We start from the raw sequence: 24,175 nt of genomic DNA on the forward strand, positions 1-24,175 counted from the left end.
CAGCAGCATCCAGGTCAAATTGCACCCTGTACTAGATCACGGGCCAAGCAGCTGCCTCTACTCCAATCAGGTCATATGTAAATACCTTGTGTTAGCAGCCAGGTTCTACTAGTTCCCAAGGTTTTAAAGGGAGGACAATCAGCCTACTGTTTTTATCAATATGCACACAAGAAGCTGCCTTATACAGAGTCAAACCATTGGTCCTCTAGCTCCGGAACCAGCCCCAAGCCAATTTGTGGGGAAAGGACAAATGGTGAGGTCCCTCACCCTCCATTCCATGTACAGAGGCAAACTAGACTGGCATTTCAATCTTACTTTAACACTGAGAAGAGGACAGCACCTGCCATCACACCTGAAGGCAGAAGGCTAATGTAGGTGATGCCAGACAGGCTGTCTTTCAAAACGGGGAATGGCTGGGAGGGTTGCTGCAACTGCCCCCAAGTATCTGCCACCTGAGGCAGTTGCCTCACTCTGCATAATGGTAGGGCTGGCCCTGGCAGATGCTCTTTGGAGTATTTGGACAGGAGTCTTTCCAAGCTTATCTGGAGATGCTGGGGATTGAACCAGGGTCCTTCTGTGTGCAAAGTGTGTAGTCAGCCACACACAAGTTTATTGCTTCCCATTTCGGAAACTCACTCATTCCCAAAATTCCTCTTTGAAAAGCCATCCTAGTAATGTCACGTGCGCTGTTGTTGTTTTCAACCATGAATAACAATTTGTGAATTCGCCTACAAACTCCTCCTAGAGATCAGCATATCCTTACTTTCCTGTAATCATCTTGGCTCTAGATGCTACAGTACGTTTTTTGCTCAGAGGTACATTTTTAATTGACTTTTCTACTTGTCCAATGGCTGGCATGTGAAATTATTTGTTCATCAACGTGATGCGGAGGAGGAAGCAAAGACTCATTGTAAGGAACAACCTTTCACAACATCTGAGAAAACTTTCCTTGCCCTTGTTAACTCTGTCCTAGCACATTTATTTCCTTAATACTAACATTTCTTGATGGGATTTAGAAAGGGGAGGAAGAAGAGAAGATTGCCCATCATGAGAATTTCTGAAATCACATTATCCAGCCCTGTGAATCTACTACATTAGGAGTCAAACTAACTTTAGTCTTAGACAGCCTGCTTGGGTTGTTGTTTCTAAAAATCCCTGTGGTCTATTGAAGAGTTTAATCTACAGAGCAAGAATGCATAATCAGGATTCATTGTTATTTATTATATAGCACCATCAATGTGAATGGTTCTATACAAAAGGTAAAGTCCCTGCCCCAAGGAACACACAATCTAAAATTTGACAAAGGGGAAAACAACAGAAGCAGCAGAGATGGGAGGAGGAAAGAAGAAGCCTCAATAGGATATACACATTGCTTAGACTTAGTTTTGGTGGGTTATGAGGACATAAATGCAGAACTAACACATATTACGAGTTCCTGAATCCAAATTATGTCCTGCCTAAAAAGTGCCTTGCTTGACCCACCAGAAATTGGTCAGCGGTTCACTTCACCAGTGAACCATGGTCTACCTTCGGTTTGGAGAAATTTCGTCCCATGCTTTAGGTACTCTGCAGATTGAACTTTTCTAAAGTTAAAAAAAACAGACCAACACACAAAAATGTCGCCTTCTCCTACTTTCTAGGAGTCCCAAGGAAAAACGACACACAGGATTTCACATTATTTTAACAAAACAAAACCTTTGGCCTCCATGCATACCCAACCTAGTACAACTGCTCCCCACCCCCTATTTCCCTCCATGCTCCAGCGACAGCTATTTTATCCTCAAAACTCTACACATACAAAATGCCACACTCTCCACACACACCCGCCCCCCGCCAAAGCCGTCTTCCGAACACAGCAGATCAAAGCAGCAAGTGAAAAGGAAACAGCGCTCAAATGCACAGACGGAATTAAGACTAGGCGAGCCGGGGAAGGAAGGAGCTGGAGTTTAAAGTCCCCAAATCGAATCCATCTGGAAGCCAAATCCGGAGAGGGAACGCGCTTTTCGGGTACAGACGCGCGCGCATACACGCACATGGGGGTGGGGTGGGGAGAAATCATTATTATTATTACCTTGGAGATTTTGGACTCTGATGTCGCTAATCTGTCCGATGAGCTCCTCCCGCTGAAACCAGTCCCATTCGCTCCCAGCCATGAAGGAACAGGCAGAGGTGGGGATGGAAAAAAAAAACACGGCTGCAAAAGAGGGGGACCCCTTAACTCACCCCCCCTCTTCCCGAAACACACTCAAACGGAGGGAGAAAGGAGCAAGAGGAGGAGGAGAGAGCGATCGGTAGGCAAGGGAAGACCGGCGGGGTGATGGCTTGCCCAGAAGGGAAGGAGGAGAGGGAGAAGAGTTGGACGGAGAGGAGCCGGCGGCGGAGGCTGGCGGGGGGGGGGGGGGGCGCTCCGAGCCACTGAGCGCACAGGATTGGTACAAAAGGGGTGGGTCAGAAAGCCCCCCCCCCCCGAGAAGACCTCACATGCACTCACAGGAAACAGCACGGAGGGAAAGAGAAGCGCGCGAGTGAAGCGGGGAATGGGGTGGGAAGGAATCCAGACACGTTGGGGCGGCAAAAGGCCTCGCCCCCTTCCCCTCCCTCCCCACCGGTCGGTGGGATCAAGTTTTTAAAAAGCGGAGGTCAAGGCCGAGGGTGCGAAGTTGCATCTTGCGCTGTTTCTCACGGTTTGGGTAGGAGTAGCATCGAGAGGGGGAGAGACAGCACGCAGGCACACACGCATAGATACGCACACAACACCTGGTTAATGTTTACTGGAAAGCAGGACGCGGAACGCTCGCGTCGGACACGCATTCACACGCCTCCCTCTCTCCAGTCCGGCCCTGGCCTCGCCTCCTCTCCGGCGCCTCCGCACCCCCACCCCCCGCGCGCCATCTCTCTGCAGCCGGATTAAAAATAATAATCTGATTAATCATTTTTCTATAGTGAGAGGTGGGTGGGAGGAACGTGTAGGTGTGTGACAGAGGGGGAAGAGCTCCAAAACTCTGGGGAAGCCGAACGGATATAACGATTAGCATGATCCTCTCCCTCTATCAGTAGCAACAGCAGCAGCACCCAGTGGGAGGAAAACATATCTTTTTAAAAAATCTATCTATCTATCTATTTATCTATCTATCTGCATTCCAGTTTGCGGAGAGGAGGAAACCAAGGCAGAGAAGAAGAGATCAAAATCTCCCGAGCAGAAAAAAGGGGGAGGAAAGAAGGAAGGGGAGGGAGGCTGGAGGAGGAGGAGCGATTCTAACCTTCCCTCCCACCTGGAAGTTCTGGGAGCATCCAGGGATCAAGCAGGAACCAAAAAAATAAATAGAAATAAATTTGAAGGCCTGGAAAGAGGATTTGGGCAAACAAACTGGTTATTTCCAAGAAGGCGGTGACTTCTTCTTCTTCTTCTTCCCTCCTGCCTTTAACAAGCAACAATAGGAAGCAATTTTTCTCTCCCCCCCCCCACTTAACCAGTTCTCTGCCTTATGTTTCTTCAACTGCCTCTTCTTTTACGCCCTTTTCATGTAGCACTAGGATCAATCAATCGATGTCATAGCCTGCCTTTCTGCCAAAAATGGCGCTCAAGGTGGCTGTGGAGTGAGCTCCCCATTCAGGCCCGCCTGGCACTAGGTTAAGAGTGCTCTGTATGCCCAGGAACTGCATGGTCTTTAGTGGCATATTATGAAGGCATTTATGCCAGTCATCTAACCTAGGGGCTGTCTTCACTGCGCCTATTTATTTATTTATTGCATTTATATCCCTCCTTTTTCCTCTGAGGAACTTAAGGCGGCATACATAATCCTCCTCCTCTGCATTTTATCCTCACAACAACAACCCTGTGAGGTAGGTTGGGCTGACAGTCTATGACTGGCCCAAAGTCACCCAGTGGGTTTCCATGGCTGAGTGGGGACTAGAACCTGGATCTCCCGACTCCCAGTCCAACACTTTAGCCACTACACCACACTGGCTCTCTTGTTGGTGCTGCCTCCCTCCAAAACCCTGCAGTTTTTCTCCCCCACGGTGGTGTCGGGTAATCCCAACAAGGAGGGAGTGCGGGGTTTCCATCAGCCATCCAGGTACTGGAGCCACAGCGCTCATCTACACCAACCAGGATATCCCACTATGAAAACAGTATGAAAGAGGTGTATAAAAGGCAGGAGCCACACTACTGTTTTATAGTGGTATCGAAGTGCACTGACAACTGTTGGGACTCACAACACATACCATATACTGCTTTCATACTGCTTTCAGAGTGTTATATCCTGCTTGGTGTAGAGGTATCATGGGCTCCAACAGTTATCAGTGTACTTCAGTACCACTATAAAGCAGTAGTGTGGCTCTTGCTTTTTATATACCGCTTTCATAGTGCTATATCCTGCTTGGTGTAGATGAGCCCACACACACCTCACTCTCTTCCTGGTGGAAAGCAACCAATCGCCACTCGCCTTCTACCAGAGACTACACCCCAGACTGGCCCCAGAGTGACGTCAGATTATGGAAGAGCCCTCCTGGCCTCGCTCCCATTGAAAAAGTCGAGGCAAGTCCCCAACTTTTCAATGCACAGCTTTGCAAGAAAGCCCGATGACGGCTGCGAAGCTGCGGCAGCTTCATATAACTGGTGCAGATCCACAGCCACTGTGGGGCTTTCCCCGCGTAGAGACAGTCCACAGGTCTAGTGTTTTACTGAAACTGGTTTTAGCTGCCTAAATTGTTTTAAATTACATGTAGATTTTTATGCTGCATTTTTATGTTGGATTTTATTATTTTATGAATTGTTGCAAACCACCCAGAGAGCTTCGACTGTTGGGCGGTATAGAAATGAAATAAATAAATAATAACAACAATAAAATACAGGCTAAAAACAAAATCTGGGTAAAAACATAACATTAAAAAAATCATAAAACATAATTAAAAACACAACAATAAAAGAAATGGACAGTACTAAACCAATTAAAAAACCCTTGGCCAACAAACCAGCTAAAATGCCAATGGCTTGCCTGGATTAACATGTTTTGCCTGCTGGTGGAAGTTCCAGAGCCTGGGAGCAACCACTGAGAAGGCCCTCTTGCGTTCCCACAAAATGTACCTTCGATGGCAGGACTTGGGAAGTTTCTAGACCCAGATGTCAATTTTCAGTGAGTGGCAGGCAGAACCCTTGCTGCTTAACACAGGGTGCACCCACACACAGTTCTGTACCTAATATTCTGTGGAAGCAGGTTATTCTGGGGGGTGGGAAACAGCAAAGATTCTTTAGGGCACAATCATATTGACCTAATTTTGGAGTTTGGTTGTACCGTTTCAAGGCTTTCAAACCTCAGGGCTTTCCTGGATGATGGTTTTGTTACCTTAAAGCAGCCTGCATTAGAATTCCTTGTTCGCGCTGAGCTTAGCTGGAATTGTCACTGTAGCTGAGGGCAGATGGGGGCGAGGGAATGAATTTTCTCAGGAAGGATATATTGTTTCCTATTGTAATCTGAAGTATTTGGGGGCAGTTTGGTCTTGAATGGGCAGTTAAGACCCATTTGCTTTACAGAAGTTCTGTTCCTGATGGAGATGAAAACTGCTAGAACAGCTCTCTTGGTATGGATCAATACAAATGCCTGAATTTTTGGACTCTCCTTGCTGGGCATGGTTACACAAACGGTTATGAGTCCCTGCACTTTGAAATTTACCACTGCACCTGTGTGTGTGTGTGTGTGTGTGTGTGTGAACGTTTCCTCTCTGCTTATGTCAGGGTTGGCTCAGGGCAGTTCCATTTCATGCAGTTCCATGCCTGCCTGCCTCTGTTCAAAAAATCATGGGAATACATGGGTCTTTTGGAGTAACAAACCACCTGTTTTATTCAGTGTCAGGGCCGGCCCTACCATTAGGCAAGGTGTGGCAGCTGCCTCAGGCAGCAGAACTAGAGAGCAGGGAGTGGCAGCAAGAGGTTGGAGCACAGAAATGCAGGTGTACCACACAGTATGCCCTGTGCCCTCCCCCCCATCTACCCTGCTGTCCTCAGGTGCAGTAGAGGCAGCTAGCATTTGAGTAAGATTCCTCTGCACATGGAATGAGTGTGCATCATCTTGTCCTTCACCATAGACAGAAAAACATTTTTGGCTAGCCCTGTTCAGTGTCACTACTACTACTACTACTACTACTACTACAGTTTATTGCTTATTAGCCAGTCAGGCCATGTACATACAAAAACATAATAAAATATTCCTCTTGCCAGAGGGAACACCAAAATACAAAGTGTTAATAAAATGGCTAACAAGAGCAAGTTAAAACATCTTGTAATCCTGGACAATATTTGCTAATGTGTTATATTATATTGATAAGTTTAGTTTTTTATGGCTGCCAGTGACTTTCGTTTCTCCAGAGCCCGTTTGACAAATTTGGCAGTCCTATATGACATCACTACACTATTCGGCCAAGATGCTTTGCCACTCAACCAACCGGCGAACCTTTCTCCTAGAGCTCCAAATTCTTTTGCTGCTCCCCGCTTTAAAATTCATATTCAACTTCAGGTGGGAGCAGAAAATTCCAATGAGCCCCAAAATTGTCTGTTTTATTTACTTATCTTTGCCAGAAATGCAAATCAGCCAACCAGCCAAGTGACTGAAAGAGAAAGAAAGTGTGGTTATTTATTTACTATTTATTTATTACACTTCTTTACCACCCAGTAGCCAAAGTTCTCTGGGCTGCTCACAACAATTAAAACCACAAAATACAGCAGAAAATACAAAATAAGTCAGGTTTAAAACAACAGAGCTAAAAAGACTAAAATCCCTGGGAAAATAAAAAAAAGCTCTTCTCGTGATGCTGGAAAGAGCACAATGTAGGCTCCAGGTGAACCTCTCTGGGAAGCTCTGGATAGGATATCTGGGTGGGAGAGCAACCCTATGATCCCTAGATTGCATCAGGGGGTGGGGCACTGGATAGTTCGGACTCCTGGATCCGAGCTTGGAGTCATCGCTACGACCTCGCACCCAGGAGACCGAGTTCCCCTCCCACTTGCAGCTGGCATGGAGAGAACTGCGCCCGCTCACAAAGCGCATAGTTAAATTATAGAACTCACTACCGCAAGATGTAGTGATGGCCACCAATTTGGATGGCTTTAAAAGGGGGTTGGATAAATTCCTGGAGGCAACGGCTATCAATGGCTACTAGCCCTGATGGTTGTGTGCTATGTATTTGAGGCAATAAGCCTGTGTGCACCAGTTGCTGGGGAACATGGGTGGGAGAGTGCTGTTGCACCATGTCCTGCTTGTTCATGCCTGGCTGATGGCTGGTTGGCCACTGTGTGAACAGAGTGCTGGACTAGACTAGAGGGACCCTTGGTCTGATCCAGCATGACACTTCTTATGTTCTTATGCCTCTGTGAGGTCACAAAAGCGGCCTCAGAAGGAAGGTAAAGGGGGACGTTCCTGTGGGCAGGGAGTTCGGAGGCTTGTGGCCATCTCCATAGTATTGCACCCTAGGATATAAGGGCCTTCTCTAATGCAAAGAGGGATCATTATTCCCCAGATTCTCCACTGGTCGCCCCCCTTTTAGCGAACGTGGAAGAAGATAGGATGTACAGAACAAGACCAAGATTTTCCTGAGCACTGTTAAATAAGTAATGACCACTAGTAATTGAAATAAATATTTCATGATGCAGTTTATAGCTTCTCCGTTTTGTCGGTGTGCTTAATGCATGGTCAAGCGCGAAGAAGACATGTGCAGCCCGATCCTGCATGAGTTTACTTGGATGCAAGACTCCCCCCACCCCCAGGCGGCTCCGGCTTACTGCTTAGTAGGTGTGCATGGGGGGTGGGGGCAGCATTCATACGGGCACAATTAACGGCTGCTATATTAATGCAACACCAAAAGGAACAATTGGGAATAAGCCTCCTGAAAGCCCCGTTGAACTCAGTGGTGCACTGCAATCAAAACCATTTTCACTCCTAAGGAAGTCCCTCTAAATTCGATGGGACTTCATGTGTATTTAGGCTCGCAGCCTTGGGATGCAATCCTAAGCACACATTTCCCTGGAAGTGAGTCCCATTGAGTTCAGTGGGGCTTACTCCTGAGTAGATGTGCATAGGATAGCCCTGCTAGACATGCAGCAGAAGAACCACACAGGCTTTGCAAGAAAATCTGGTTGGCCCAGACGATGCACAGTCAGTGTGGTTAACTAACAGTGTTACTGCTACCAGAATACGATTCTTTCTCCAGCTAAGATGGGTATTAAAATTTTGAATGCAGTGTGAAATGTGGTCTTATGTGTGTGTAGAGGGCGGGATGGGGTGTTCCAGAGCTTTATCACATCAGGGTTATACTGTGCAATCACTGCAAATTGCGTGCAAAGGACTCCGAAGTTTTCCAGCTTATTATTTATTTATTTATTTATTTATTTATATAGCACCATCAGTGTACATGGTGCTGTACAGAGTAAAACAATAAAATAGCAAAACCCTGCCGCATAGGCTTACATTCTAATAAAATCACAATAAAACAATAAGAAGGGGAAGAGAATGCACCAAACAGGCACAGGGTAGAGTAAAACTAACAGTATAAAAGTCAGATCAAAAATCTGCTTTTATTGTGAAGTAGTCTGAAGTTTTCCAGTTTATAATCTGCTTTGACTGTGAAGTACTCCCTTGCATCCTGCTTTAATTGTGCTATAAAGGGAAAAGAATCGAGTTATTTTGCTACTACTTTTGGAGAGAATCATTTATTGTTTTCCGAGGGCCACTGGGGGCACAGGAGCAGAATTTTATATGTTTTTAAAAAATTAAACAAATGCTTACATCTGCATAAGCTTTAAAGACAAAGACATCAAAATTGGCACAGTAATAGATATTAAGGAGAGCTTTAAGCATACCAAATTTGAATTAGATTGGGTCATCCGTTTTTTTGTTTGTTTGTTTGTTTGTTTTTGTTTGTTTTTACATTTCCCTCCTTAAACCCTTTGCAAAGGATCTTAGGAGCGCTGCCACCCGGGGTGTGATTTAGCAACAACAACAAGGACGCCAGCATAGCGCTGTAGGGGATAATTCGAGGGAAACAGGTACATGGAAAGAAGCTATCAGACGAACAACTCTCACATGTTGAGGGAGAATTATTATTATTATTTATTTATTTATTTATTTATTTATTTATTTATATAGCACCATCAGTGTACATGGTTCTGTTGGTGGAGGCAGTGGGGTTGTACCCACTGCCTAAACCATATATACTGGCCACACACTCTGCTGGCCTGACAAGGTACCTTATGTCCACATTGACATAAATGAGTAGAGCACCATACAGTGGGGGATTCTGGCCAGTTACAATCCACCTTGCATGGAGGAGCTCTGTGCACCTACATTGGTTCCTTTCTTGCTGAACACATGGCCTGCTGACTTCAAGGTGCTGTTTTTGACCTTTAAAGACTTACATGTCTTGGGATTAAAATACCTGATGAAGTGTTTCTTCTGGCAGGAACCTGCCCATACACTACAGTCATCATCTGAATCCCTCATCCAGGTGCCTCCTCCGAGGGAGGTTTGGAGGATGGCAACAAAAGCAAGCACCATTTTAGTGATGCCCCCCCCCCAATTATGGAATGCTCAGTGAGGTCACAGTGAGGTCAGTGAAATCCCACACTAGAGGCCTTCAAGAGGCACATGGACAACCATCTGTCAGGGATGCTTTAGGGTGGATTCCTGCATTGAGCAGGGGGTTGGACTCGATGGCCTTGTAGGCCCCTTCCAACTCTGCTGTTCTATGATTCTATGATTCTAGGTCCACCTCACACCAATCTTTCACTGCAAGAACATAAGAAGTGCCCAGATGCTGGATCAGACCAAGGGTCCATCTAGTCCAGCACTCTGTTCACACAGAGGCCAGCCAGCCATCGACCAGGGATGAACAAGCAGGACATGGTGCAACAGCACCCTCCCACCCATGTTCCCCAGCAACTGGTGCTCACAGGCTTATTGCCTCAAATACTGGAGATAGGACACAACCATCAGGGCTAGTAGCCATTGATAGCCTTTGCCTCCAGGAATTTAGCCCAACCCCCTTTTGAAGACTTTCCTCCACTTCCAGGCATTCGACAGCATATGGTACGTTTTTAATCAATCCTAGGATTTTTATTGTTGAAGGGTTTTAATTATTTTCATATGTAAATGATTTTTATATTTGGTTTTATATTGTACTTTTAATTTTTGTGAATCTCCCCAGAACTTTGGCTATTGGGCAATATAGAAATAATAACAACAACAATAATACTAATAATTCAGAGACTGGGCCTACCAAAATACATCCACACCAACATCCAGAAAGCAGTCGTAATTAAAACACACTCAATTGTCAGGAAATTCTTGAATCTGTAAAAGACAGCATGGGTTGGCAAAGCCCGTCATAATTATATAATAATTATTAAATATAATAATAATAATAATAATAATAATAATAATAATAATAATAATAATAGAAGCCACGGGGGGGTGGGGACAGGGCCACCATCCTACACTTTTCCCCTTATCTGTACAGCCCTCACCACACATTACTTTAATGTGTGATAGTGGTAGCCTGAACTCATTCTTGTAACATCACTGATTATAATGAGTGACATAATCTTCCCCAGGCTCATAGTATATTATGAATCATCATCAAGGTCCTGGCTTCGAGGTTACGGTTAAGGACCTAAGAGTAAATTGCCTTTGAACATGTGCAGAGTGCATTTATGAGGTGAATCATAGAATCATAGAATAGCAGAGTTGGAAGGGGCCTACAAGGCCAAACTAGTTCTTGTTTTTGTTTTTTTTAAAATGGATCCAGTGATCAATTGCCATGGCGTATGAGTAAACTGCTTTACTCGTTCCCCCCAAAGTGCCTTACCCCTTCCTCCCCCATTAAAATAGACCTATCACACACTGCTGAATATTCATTTGTGCGATAGCAGCATGCATGCTAACCGTGAAAATCTTGAGGACATTTTCTCTCACCCCCATCCCAGCTTTTCAAATATCTGTTCTGGAAATAGGCTGGAAGGATGAAATTCCAGCCAGGGCTAGTAAAATTCTGACCGGTGAGCAGTCCTATACTCATATAATCAGTTATCATCATGTATATAACTGTGACTTCATTCATTGCATAACAGGGATATCACATTGCTACCCTATTTCCCTGACAGCTGGATTCCCAGAAAAACGGGGCACTTTTTAAATGTCTCTGTTGAAAGTTGACAAATATAACATCTATTTTGTGTCAATAGGAATGATACTGTAAAAGCCATGCCTGTCACTTCAAGTGAAGAACAAGAGTGAAAGGAGGTGTTGCAAGAGAAAATATGGATGGAATTTACTTGGATGGAAGTACTTGAAAGGTTGTCACACTGAGGGCCAGGATCTCTTCTCAATCCACCCAGAGTGCAGGTCACAGAATAATAGGATCAAGTTACAGAAAGCCAGATTCTGGCTGGACATCAGGAAAAACTTCCTGACTGTAAGAGCAGTATGACAATGGAACCAATGACCTAGGGAGGTTGTGGGCTCTCTCACACTAGAGGCCTTCAAGAGGCAGCTGGACAACCATCTGTCAGGTATGCTTTAAGGTGGATTCCTGCATTGAGCAGGGGGTTGGACTCAATGGCCTTATAGGCCCCTTCCAACTCTACCATTCTATGATTCTACGATAAGAATTCTCCCTGCAGCACAGACATGATCCCATCCTCAGCTGGCAAAAGGTGTGTGTATGGGCAGGGGGGGCATTGTAATGACATTTAGGAATGAATCTATCCTTGCAGAATGCAAACTGTATTTATGAGTACATGAAAATATAAAGGAATATACAAAATCGCATACTGGGTCAGACAAAGATGAAACTAGTCCAGTTGTTGTTGGACTCCAGCTCTAACCAGTCACAGCCAGCATGGCTGAGGCTCAGCAATGATGGGAGTTGTAATACAACACATTGGGAGGGCATCAGGTACTCCACCTTGTGCTCTGGAGGCCATGACAGTTCTGGCCATAAGCTGTTGTTTGTCCCCCAGCATCTGCTATTCAAAGGTATACTGCCTGTCAATAGGTAAGTTCCATTTGGCTACCACAGGCCAGGATGGCACAACCTGGTAGGAAGGGCAGGCAGGAGAGTGTGGGGGTGCAGAGGCACCAAGCTAACTGGGAAAACCCTTTGCAGGATGGGCGCAATTACTGCTTACGCCCTTTGTGTTGCGGGCGGGGTAGGGTGGAGAGCTGCATTCCAACCCATCTCCTTTTCCCAGTTGCACCTTCATTTCCTGCCCTATTTACTTGTGAAGGAGGGGATGCCATTACCGAAGCCCCATGCAAGAAGACTCCAACGGAAGGAGTGAAGTAAAACCGATGTTTGCGAAGGGCAACAAATTAGCAGGACCCAGCCCTTATCATAGGTAAAAGTATCATAGCGGGTATCATGCTATGAGAGAGGACCTTTTCAGTGGTGGCACTCTGATTGTGGAATGCTCTAACCAGAGAGGGTAACCTGGTGCCTAGAGCATGGTCTTTCCAGTGCCTGGTGAAAATCGAAGAATTTTTTAGTGCATTTGGGTGCAACCCTTTAAACTGCGCAGGGCAGGAGGAGCGACAGAGGTGATCTTTGCCTCTTCATCCTCCCACCCTCCGTATTTTACTAGACAGGCTTTTTAGTCCATCTAGCGAGGGCAGGAAGGAGGCTGGAAGAGGCTCAGGATATCTCCCACCAAAACACCCCCTTTTCTGACCTCGGGGGCCACCTGGTGTGGTTCTTTCTATGCTGGCTGCAAGAGGTCTGGGTTGGGGGGCTGGATTTCTGACTCCCCTTTCTGAGGAGGGAGGAATCTCCACTATCCTATGGCCCCTCAGACAGTGTCTAGGGGACACAGAGTTACTCCCCCTAGTACTTTATTCTACTGCTGGTTTTAATTTGGTTTTACGTGCTGGAATGGTTTTATTCTTTGCTACTCATGTGATCTTGGTTTTATTCTGTGCTGCCTTAATTTTTTGTTTTGCTTTAATGTTTGCATTTTATGTTTTTAATGTAGTGTACACCACCCAGAGAACTTCTGTTATTGTGTGGTTTTAAAATACAGTAAAAGTACAATCCCATGCATGTTTACACAGGAAGACATCCTACAACTTCCAGATTCCCTTCAGACAGCAATGCTGGCTGGGGCATGCTGGGAAGTGTAGGACTTTTTTTCCTGTCTAAACATGTGCAAGATTGCACCCTAAATCAGTCAGTCAATAGTTAACATAACCTATACTATTAGCACTGGTGTAGGCTGCTGTCCGTGGGGTGGTGACTCTACTCCAGGTTTCACTCACACTTGATCTCAGGCAATCAGAACTCTAAAGGACCTATCCAAGGTGTGGAGCACCTTAGATAGCTTAGAGTTCTGACTGAAATCTGGAGTGGATTCACCACCCAACGGACATCGGTGCTACCGGGATCTACACTACTGCTTTAAAGCGCTTTAAAGTGCTTTATAACAGTTTTGACAACTGTTGGGGCCCAGGACACACTGCATATACAGTTTCCAAAACGTTTTCAAAGTGCTTTAAAGCGCTTTAAAAGCAGTTGTGTAGATCCCCCCAGCCAACACTGGCACTGCCTAATACAGAGTCTCACATCATCCTGGGATGTGCAGGTTGTAATATACAACTGGACAGCCTTCCCTAAGCTGGTGCCCTTCACAAGTGTTGGACTGCAACTCCCATCATCCCCTGACAGCATGTTGAGAATGACGGGAGTTGCTGTCCAACACCTCTAAAGGGCAACAGCTTGGGGATGATTCTCATAGGGCTACATCAATTTCAAATGGATCTCTGTTCTAAGCACTCTGCCTTGAATGGAGTCATGTTTCAAAAACTGGTCTAGCAGCTTTTACTATCAGTAGTAAGTTTCAGGTAGGGTGGGTGGGGAAGTTAAATGTGACGTACTGTCTACAAAGTGAACTATAAAGCAAGCAACAGTTGTGGGAGCCAACCAAACCTGGCATGTTTCGGCCCAGAGATCTCTCTTCCTTTCTAACAAACTATTGATTTCCACGTCACTGATACTTTGCATATTTGTCCACACTAAATTTATTTGTCTGGCTTGGGGAACATCCAAAACAGTAGGAAAATTAGAGATCCGTTTCAAGAGGCACGCCACAGAAGTCTGTCACAGATCTAGACGCATTCCAGAAGAACAGACATGCCAGCAGTAAAGACAGCAAAGAGCCCTGTTTCACCTTAAAGACTGGGGCCAGAATCTTAATACACACTTACCTGGGGAGTAAGTAGACCTCCATAGGATTGTAGTATAACATCTAAGTAATCTGACAATGTCTAACATCTACATCTAAGTAGATCTCCAAAGGATTGCAATTTAACATTTATCGCAGCGTGAGAGCTTTCATAGCCAAGGGGCTGTCTGAACGCACGGAAAGCCTCGTTGTGGGTGTGTGGTGCTGCTGCATCGGTTATATGATGCAGAGAACTCTGGCTATTGGGCGGTATAGAAATGTAATAAAATAAATAAATGATGCAGTAGCCATCGCACACTCACCCCAGGGCTTTGCGGCGAAGTTGCAAAGGAAAAAAGTTGGGGACTTACCCAACTTTTTTCTCTGGAGCAAAGCAAGTGGCGCATTGACCAGAGGTGTGGCCGGGCAGATGGTGACCCCTGATTGGTTGCCGTCTGCCCTGGCAGGGGGCTGGCTGACAAGCCTATTGGCTGCTGGAAAGCCCACACTGCCTCCCTGCATCTGTACTACTCTCCGCCACTCCGCACCAGCGGTACAACGGAGTTTGGCAGCAGTGCCATGAAGACAGACCCTAGATCGTTCTGTGGCTGGAATACAAAGTACACTAGAGTCGAAAGAGGCTCAACACTGCATAGAATTGAGCTGTAGCATGCCTGAAAGCTGTTGCAGTGGGCTAACTCATGAGTAGACATACCTAGCACTGCGCTGTGATTGCTATGGCTTCTTTCTGAGTAGACATAACATAGCAGTTGCAGCCTCTCTTTCAAAGTAGCTTGCTTTTAGTAGAAGCTAGAACTTTGTGGGGACCATTCACCCCCACCCAGTTTTTTCCTTTAACCTCGCCCACTTTGGCCTTTGACCCCAACCACCGCAATGTGGCTCCCGGGAGCTTCTACTAAATGCAGTTCAGGCCTCCTGCTGAAAAAGGTTCATCACCTCCGTCCTAGAGATTAGTGGGACTGACTTCCAAGTCCTATGTTCAAGACTGAATGAAGGAGATATAAGCCTGTAGTTTACAAACCAAAATGCCAACGTATTTCCAACTTGAATATGTTATACAATAGATGTCTCCTTTGACAAAGACGTGCTCAAGGCAGCTTACAATACGTAAAACATCTTCGCAGGAGAACTTAACAACGAATCCATTCAATACACAAAATAACGTTTGCTCTCACAAGATTGCCAGCCCTCATCCCCAAACAGTGCCTCAATCCATTTCAAGGTAACATCCCCAAGCCAGGATGCAGCTACTGCCATTAGGCAGAGTGAGGCGGATGCCACTGACAGTGGGTGCTGAGTATGTGTGGTGCGCCGGTGGTGGCAGTTTGCTAGCTATTCCTGCTGAGTCCCTTGGCTGTTCCCCTCTGCTGGATGACAGAGCTATGGCCGCCACACCGCCTGACCTGTGCCACCCATGCTATGGTGGAGGACACTGTTCAGTCACCAATATTGAAGTGTGTCAACTGCCAATCTGGCTTCTGTATGCAGAATGGAGGGCACCATCTTCTCCTTTGTCACAGTTCCCAAAATGCCACCAAACTGTCCTTCCACTTACCCCTTATCCCCCACCTTCAGTGGCTCAGGAGAATTCAGGACCATGCCGTGAAGTGTATTACAATTGCATTTCAACCTTCAAGGCTGTTAACACCTAGTAATAATTACAGTGATTTTCAAGGCACATATGACACTGCCCTGAGCTGAGCTGAGGCCTGGAACGAATTAAGTTCTGAGTTATGGAAGCTAGAACGACAGTGGCTTGGCTATATTATTACAAAAAGGGGCTGCAGCTCCTCCCCAGAGCGGTGGTTAAGTCCCCGGTGGTTCTTCTTTACAGGGTCTGTTTACTTGGGATGAGAGGGGGAGAGACCACTGCAGAGTTATAGTGTCTGTCTTTGTAATGTCTGTTTATTTCCAGATATACGTGCAGAGTGTGTTGGGATTCAAAGAGACTCCTAAACAGGCAGCACAATCACTGTGTCTTCATCAGATCCTCACAAAGCTGCTATACTGCAAGAATGCATCACTTCTAGGCAATGTATCTTCTCATTGAGAGGGATGCTGTCCTACTTTACAGAGGGCAGTTCTTGTGGCATTACCCCACAATTGATTATATTGTATATGTCTGGATTAGTATGTCTGGTAAGCATGGAATGTTAGAACTGAGTGGGTGTGGTTTATGATGTAATAGGTAGGTTATGATGTAATAGGTGGAGGGTTAATTAACCCTCCCTCAGCTTTTCAAGTGGTGGTGCTTGGCCTGAGAAGGGTATATGCAACAGGCCTAATATAAGGGTCTGTTACATTGCAGTCCTCCCTAGGCCAGCCGAGAGCAGAGATGAGAGCTATCAGTTTTGGGCTACTTGCCCGGTCATTGTTGGAGCTGGTTGTTTCCCAGTCTATAAGGATGTAGAATGCATGAAGTCGTTGGACCATGTCCAGAATGGGAGGAATTAAAGGTATAGTATATGATTCTTTGGAATCTTCCCAATTCAGAACCCCTCCATGGACCAAGTCAACAAGTACCATGGGCCAGGCCTTTGGAGTCATTCCTCATCGCTCTTATCTGATTTGCTGATCTTAAGATAAGAGTGTGGGGTTCCCAGTGACTGAAGGAACATGTGTTTTATGCTCTGGATGTTTTGTCTTGCTTTTTCGTGCTTTGTTAGACTATTTTAGTTGAATAAACTTTGTTCCTTCACCTGTTGGTGTGTTCATTGCCTCTGAATATCCAAAAAGAACCATTGTCTATTGACAAACAATGGGCAAAACAGACGGCAATTCTCTGTTTGAAGGGGCGTCCAATCTAAGGGCTCATCTACACCAAGCACTATACCACTATGAATGTGGTATATAAAAGGCAGGAGCTACACTATTGCTTTATAGTGGTATTTATTTATTATTTATTAATTACATTTCTATACCACCCAATAGCCGGAGCTCTCTGGGCAGTTCACAAAAATTAAAACCATTCAAAGTATAAAACAACAGTGCACTGAAGTGCACTGACAACTGTTGGGGCCCATTGATACATACTATATAGTGCTTTCATACTGCTATATGCTGCTTGGTGTGGCTCCTGCCTTTTATATACCGCTTTCATAGTGGAATATCCTGCTTGGTGTAGATGAGCCCTAAGTCCAGTTTAAAGATAAAGAACCCTAAACTGTGACCATGAAGTTGCCCATCAACAGTTAGCACCTGGACAGCAGACTGAGTAGGCAGGTACACAAATCACCTGGGCCAGATCTACACCAAGCAGGATAAAACACTTTGAAAACATTTTGTGAAAACTGTATGTCATGGTGTGTCATGGTTCCCTAACAGTTGTAAACTGTTTTAAAGCAGTAGTGTAGATCCTGCCCTGGCTATAATTTCCCCCGCTATGGTAATGCCTTTCATTCCTGGTTTAAGATTGGGAAAGGAGTACGGCAGGGTTGTATACTCTCACCTTACCTATTCAACTTGTATGCAGAACACATCATGCGACGTGCTGGGCTGGACGAATCCAAGGCTGGAGTTAAAATCGCAGGAAGAAACATTAACAATCTCAGATATGCAGATGACACCACTTTGATGGCTGAAAGCGAGGTGGAGCTGAGGAGCCTTATGATGAAGGTGAAAGAAGAAAGTGCAAAAGCTGGGTTGCAGTTAAACCTCAAAAAAACCAAGATTATGGCAACCAGCTTGATTGGTAACTGGCAAATAGAGGGAGAAAACGTGGAGGCAGTGACAGACTTTGTATTTCTGGGCGCAAAGATTACTGCAGACGCTGACTGCAGCCTGGAAATCAGAAGACGTTTCCTTCTTGGGAGGAGAGCAATGACAAATCTTGATAAAATAGTTAAAAGCAGAGACACCACACTGACAACAAAGGTCCGCATAGTTAAAGCAATGGTATTCCCCGTAGTAACCTATGGCTGCGAGAGCTGGACCATAAGGAAAGCTGAGCGAAGGAAGATAGATGCTTTTGAACTGTGGTGTTGGAGGAAAATTCTGAGAGTGCCTTGGACTGCAAGAAGATCAAACCAGTCCATACTCCAGGAAATAAAGCCAGACTGCTCACTTGAGGGAATGGTATTAAAGGCAAAACTGAAGTACTTTGGCCACATAATGAGAACACAGGATACCCTGGAGAAGAGGCTGATGCTAGGGAAAGTGGAAGGCAAAAGGAAGAGGGGCTGACCAAGGGCAAGGTGGATGGACGATATTCTGGAGGTGACAGACTTGACCTTGGGGGAGCTAGGGGTAACAATGGCCGACAGAAAGCTCTGGCGTGGGCTGGTCCATGAAGTCACGAAGAGTCGGAAATGACTGAACGAATAAACAACAACAACAATTATGTTTAAATTTGCATCTATACATATAAATTAGCACATGCACATTTTATGCAAATTGTGCCCCTTTTGCCCTTGTTTTTCTTTGGGGATTTATGAGGCCCCGTACAGACCACTGTCTGAAACAAAGCTTGCCTGCCATTATGTATTTTTCTTGCAATATGCAGCTACAGAGGAGTGCTGGGTTTGATCCAAGGCATTTAATCTCTGGTCATGTGCAGCAATTGTTAGGCTCAAGAGGTCCCACACAAACTGAAAGGCACCCAAGACAATACCCCAGAATCCTTTTCAGCATGCAGAGATTCCATGGCTGATGCGCAAGGGCTCCTTAGCAGACAAATGGACACGGATGATGGCAATATTTAAACAAGCTTTAAAAATAGAGAGTGGGGGAGACAGAAAGGACTGAGAATGGACGCAGCCTAACAAATATAAGAAAACAAACAAAATACAAGTCGGGCAGCTGGAACATGTTTATTTATTTATTGCATTTAGATACTGCCCCATAGCCAAAGCTCTCTGGGTGGTTTACAAAAGTTAAAAAACAGTACACATTAAAAACAAACATACAAAATTTAAAAGCATAAAAACAACAACAGTTATTTTTTTAAAATTATAAAGTTTCCTAAACAATATTTGCATTTTGTAGGAAGCATCCAGATCATTTATGAAAATCTACTTGGAGTCTAGGGAGACCATATGGAACGGAGGACAGGGCTTCTGTACCTTTTGCATAGAAAAGGGATTTCAGCAGGTGTCATTTGTATGCATGCAGCACCTGTGAAATTGCCTCTTCAAAACATGAGTTACAACTGCAGGAGCCTTGTGATCTAGAGTGACCTGATACAGCTTTAACTGTTGTGATGAAGAGGGAATTTTACCCGGTGCTGCATGCATACAAATGACACCTGCTGAAATTCCCTTTTCTATACAACTGTTAAAGATAAAAGAGCCCTGTCCTCCTTTCCATAGGTCACCCTATACTAAGCCACTTGTCAGTATTAGGATGTGCTCCGCTCCGATTAGAAGCGGAGAATCAGAAGCGAATTGGCCTGCTCCGCCTTGCCCAGAGGACCGCGGACCCTTAGGAGCGCGGCGAAGAGAAGCGCCCATAGGCGGAGCGCTTCTCTTTCCGCAGAGCGCTCCGATCGCCATTTTGAAAAATTTCGCCCATAGGATTGCATTGCAGAAAAGAATAGGGGATAACTGTGTTCTTTTTTAAGCTATCTTTCTGAAACTTCTTGTGCTTAGAGAGTTGTGGCTGGGGGTCATTTTGAGCCTACTCTCAGCTCTCTGCGTGGTGCGGTTCGCTTGCTAGATTTTTTTGAAAAAATATGTTAAAAAAATGGGAAAAGGTACCTTTTCGAAGTGCTGAGGGGCAGAGTCAACTCCCGGTCATGATCACATGATCCCAAAGTTGGAGGAGGGGATAGGCAAAACGGGTAACTTGGGATTCTGGGAAACTTCTCTTTCTACTCTGAACGGACTTTTCCCAGTGTTTTTTAAAACAGTAGCCCCACCAAATGCACAAACACAACCTGAAATCATATACTAAGCAAATAAATAACAGATAGGAAACACAGCACTGCTACCCACCATAACCTTGGTGAACAACTGAATAGATGTGGTGCAAGGGGATGAGCTCCCCTAGGGCATGTGGACGTGCCCAGTGCACACACTCTCCCATCTTTGGAGGGTCATCAGAGCCCTCCAAAGGTAAACCAGTGGAGAAGCAAGCTATTGCCAATGCCTGTCATGAGTTGAAGTGAAAGTTTGCTTCTTAAAGAGTGGTTCCTAGACAGGGACAGTCAAATTGTCACAATTCCCTCTCCCCCTGGGCACGTCCACTTCCCTCTTACTGGTAAAAGACAGATAAAGCCTTTAAAAAAAAATTCTTCCTGTTGTTTATTCAGCAACACTGCTACTTTTAATTCTACCCCTTTTTTGTTTATTTATTTATTTAATTATTTATTCCATTTTATATTTACACCCCATAGCCCAAGCTCTCCTGGCTTTTCCTCTTCAGTGAAGTCAGGGAGGCTTTCATTGTGGTTCAACTCATTGTTGTTGTTGTTATTCTTATTGCTATTAATATTAATTAGTACTGCTACTATTAACATTATTATTTTGTTGTTTAGTAATGGCTGTGATCACAGTGCAGTCAATCAACTCTGAAGCAAGGATCATAAAGCTTTATTCTTATCCTCCTAGCCTCCTAGTAGTTATGGGATGCAAAAGAAAAGGCATCTCTCTGTGCTGCTCCCATCTCACAGGGATAGTTTGCATTACTGGCTTTGAAACTATCCTTGGCTCACTTCCTTGTGCCCCCAGAAATGTCTGCTGCCTGCCTGCCTTCCCTCCCTCCTCCCCTGCCTGCCTCGCAGGGATGGTTTGTGTCTTGCTTTGACTCAGGGGAGAAGTCCTTCCTGCGCTCACTTAGACTTTTGGAAGTTCCAAATACATTTTTCAAGTGTGGAAGAAGATTCATATTTAGGTTTATCTCTACTCCCCAATTCATGGCATGTTGGGATTTCCTTTGAAATGGCCCCATTGAGCTGTCTGCAGCTTTAAATCCCTGAGATACTGGGTTGTCCGATTTTCATAAATTCCCCAAAAATCAAGGGATGATGGGATTGGCTTGAGTCTTGGCATGCATGTGTATCCATGGATAAGCTATCATGGTGCCGAGTTTGAGGTTTCTAACGTGAAAATTGACGGAGATATTGAAAGGGGTGTGAATTGGGGTTATGGGTAGTGCGTTAGAGGTTTAAGCCCCGCCAAAAATCAGGGGATGATGGGATTTGCTTGAGTCTTGGCATGAATGTGGATCTAGATGGCATCTGTGGGGGTGCCTGCTTCCAAGTTTTTTTATCTGTCAAAATGTCGGAGAACAGTCCATGTCTGAAAATGGGGTGTCCAATTTTCATAAATTCCCCTAACATCAGAGGATGATGGGATTGGCTTGAAACTTGGCATCCATGTGGACACATGGATAAGCTGTCATGGGACCAAACGTGAGGTTTCTGACATGCAAATTGACGTAGTTCTAGCATGGGACTTGATTTGGGGTGAGTTTAAAGGTTTAAGCCCCACCAAAAATCAGGGGATGATGGGATTTGCTTGAAACTTGGCATGAATGTGGATCTAGATGGCATCTGTGAGGGTGCCTGCTTCCATTTTTTTTATCTGTCAAAATGTCAGAGAACAGTCCATGTCTGAAAATGGGGTGTCCGATTTTCATAAATTCCCCCAAAATCAGGAGATGATGGGATTGGCTCGAGCCTCGGCATGCATGTGTATCCATGGATAATCTATCATGGTGCCGAGTTTGAGGTTTCTAACATGAAAATTGGCGGAGTTATCGAAAGGGGTGTGAATTTGGGTTATGGGTGGTGCGTTAGAGGTTAAAGCCCCGCCAAAAATCAGGGGATAATGGGATTTGCTTGAGTCTTGGCATGAATGTGGATCTAGATGGCATCTGGGAGGGTGCCCACTTCAATTTTTTTTATCTGTCAAAATGACGGAGAAGAGTCCATGTCTGAAAATGGGGTGTTCAATTTTCATAAATTCCCCAAAAATCAGAGGATGCTGGGATTGGCTTGAGTCTTGGCATGCGTGTGTATACATCCATGAGGTGTCATGGTGCCGAACTTGAGGTTTCTAACTTTAACAGAAAAAAAGTTGTATACTTCTTTGAATTTCAATGCAATTTCAGTATACTGGTGTGATTTTGGCAAAAGAAAAGACCCCCAAGATGGTTCACAAAAGTATATAAATCCAACATTCAAATAATATAATAAAAAGCAAGCCTGATGCTACAATATCGCAATGACTATTTAAAACCAAAGGCACAATCAGACAGAAAGCAAGGCCCACAGCTCCTAACATTCCCCAGCCAGCCATACTGGCTGGAGAATGCTGGGAATTGTAGGTCACTTTTTCTGTCTAAACATGCATAGGATTGTGCCTTAAACAAAAACAACAACAGCGAACACCCCAGATCCTAAACACATCCTTCCCCGCGTCCAAAAGAAAAAAAGAAAAGAATTTTTTTTTGGCAAAAATAGCAGAGGCAAGGAGGAGTACCCACCGACCCACCCAGGCAGTGGGGTGGGGGGTGGGCAGGGGCAGATGGGAAAACTCACCCTTGGGGGATCAACAGTCTCTCCCTGGGAGCAGGGCCTCCCAAGCTGCAGCTGCAGCCTTCTAAAATCTCCAGGCAGTGGAGTGATGCAGAGCAGGTGGAATATTTCACCCATGATAGAACAGACATCTTCCCTGGAGCAGAGCCTTCATCGATGCTTTATGCTTAAGCCATCAGAGGCGTGCAGGCGTTTTGGATACCGCAGGCCTTTAACCAGTTTTAAAACACCAAGCTGACCAGTTTGCTAAGGTATGCTCACTGTATGACTTTAGGCTATTTTCAAAACTGATGTTTAAATCAGTTGATTTCCCTGCATCTGTAAAGCAAATAAAATAAAACAAACAAAATTACATCCGCTAGAACAGTGGAAGGAAAACCTCAGGCTTAAGGAATCTACTTAGGGGTGGGTTTTTTGTTTGTTTTTTGTTTTGTTTTTAGTGGAATCCCAAGTACAGCCACTGGAGCCACATGCAGAATGGTGGCTCAGGTGTGTGTGTGGAGAGAGAGAGAAGAGAGAGAGAGGGAGTAGGTGGTGGAGGCGAGAGAGGAGAGACATATATTTTCAATGACCAGAATTGAGCTTACTCATAGTTTCATACACAAATCCACTCCTAACCTCCTTTTTGTTTTGTTTCAGGAGCCCATAAGCCATGTTTTCCCCTCCCCCTTCCTCTTATAGCCAGTGTGGTTTGGCTATGTCTCTGTACTCATAAAAGGAGCACAGAGATGGGAAAAGCGGGGTTCCTGGGGGCAGGGAGGGGAGAAGAGAAGACTAGGGCATTAGCCATACAACTTCAAGCCACTCCAGCCTCCTTCCCTCTTGCTCAGAAGCACTGCTGCTAGATGGGAGAAATCACCTCCCCTGCTCAAAAGCACTGCTGCTAGATGGGCAAAATTGCTTTTCTAGCAAAAATGCAGGGCAGCTGGAAAGCAGAGAAGATCACTTTCACCCTCCAGCCATCCTCTAACAGTGCTTCAAATAGAAGGCAGTCCTTTGTAAATTAGGGCACATGGCCACAGTGTCATGCTGCTTTTGGCTAGGCTGGGGCTATTTCTGAAGTGAGCATTTTTCATTCAGCCATGGATGCTGTCACCTATTTTGGCATATAGAAGATGGGTTCACACAACATGCTAACCCACCAAAGGTTATTGTGTTGTTTGAACAGAGAACATTTTCCACAGGATGGGTTATCGTGTTGTCCGCAGCAGGTTTCCCACAGGGTGGCTTTTTGACCATGCAGTGTGGTTTATTTTTCTTGAACAAGCCACCTTGAGAACCCATGGCTTGTTGCTGGGTTGTTGATATTGGTTAACAAGCTACACTACGCGGTTAACAATGAAACCCTGCAGAAAATGCATTGCATTCAGACAACAGGATAACCATCCTTGTGGAAAAAACACTGCCTTCAGACAACACGATAACCCATCCTGTGGGAAAACACAATGAGCTCAGACAACTAATGTGATGACCCACGG

At 45.1% G+C, this 24,175-nt stretch overlaps 1 protein-coding gene across 1 annotated transcript in view; it reads right to left on the bottom strand.

Annotated features, from left to right (window-relative positions):
• Window positions 1-2,372, bottom strand: part of CLMN (calmin) — a 90,803-nt gene extending 88,431 nt beyond the window's left edge. Inside the window, exon 1 of the mRNA XM_063118013.1 lies at window positions 2,072-2,372. Coding sequence (XP_062974083.1) covers window positions 2,072-2,153 — 82 coding nt within the window. The 5' untranslated portion in view covers window positions 2,154-2,372. The remainder of the gene's footprint in view (window positions 1-2,071) is intronic.
• Window positions 2,373-24,175: the final 21,803 nt, after the last annotated feature.

The sequence above is a fragment of the Elgaria multicarinata genome, chromosome 2, assembly GCF_023053635.1.
Source record: "Elgaria multicarinata webbii isolate HBS135686 ecotype San Diego chromosome 2, rElgMul1.1.pri, whole genome shotgun sequence".
Classification (NCBI taxonomy): Eukaryota; Metazoa; Chordata; class Lepidosauria; order Squamata; family Anguidae; genus Elgaria; species Elgaria multicarinata.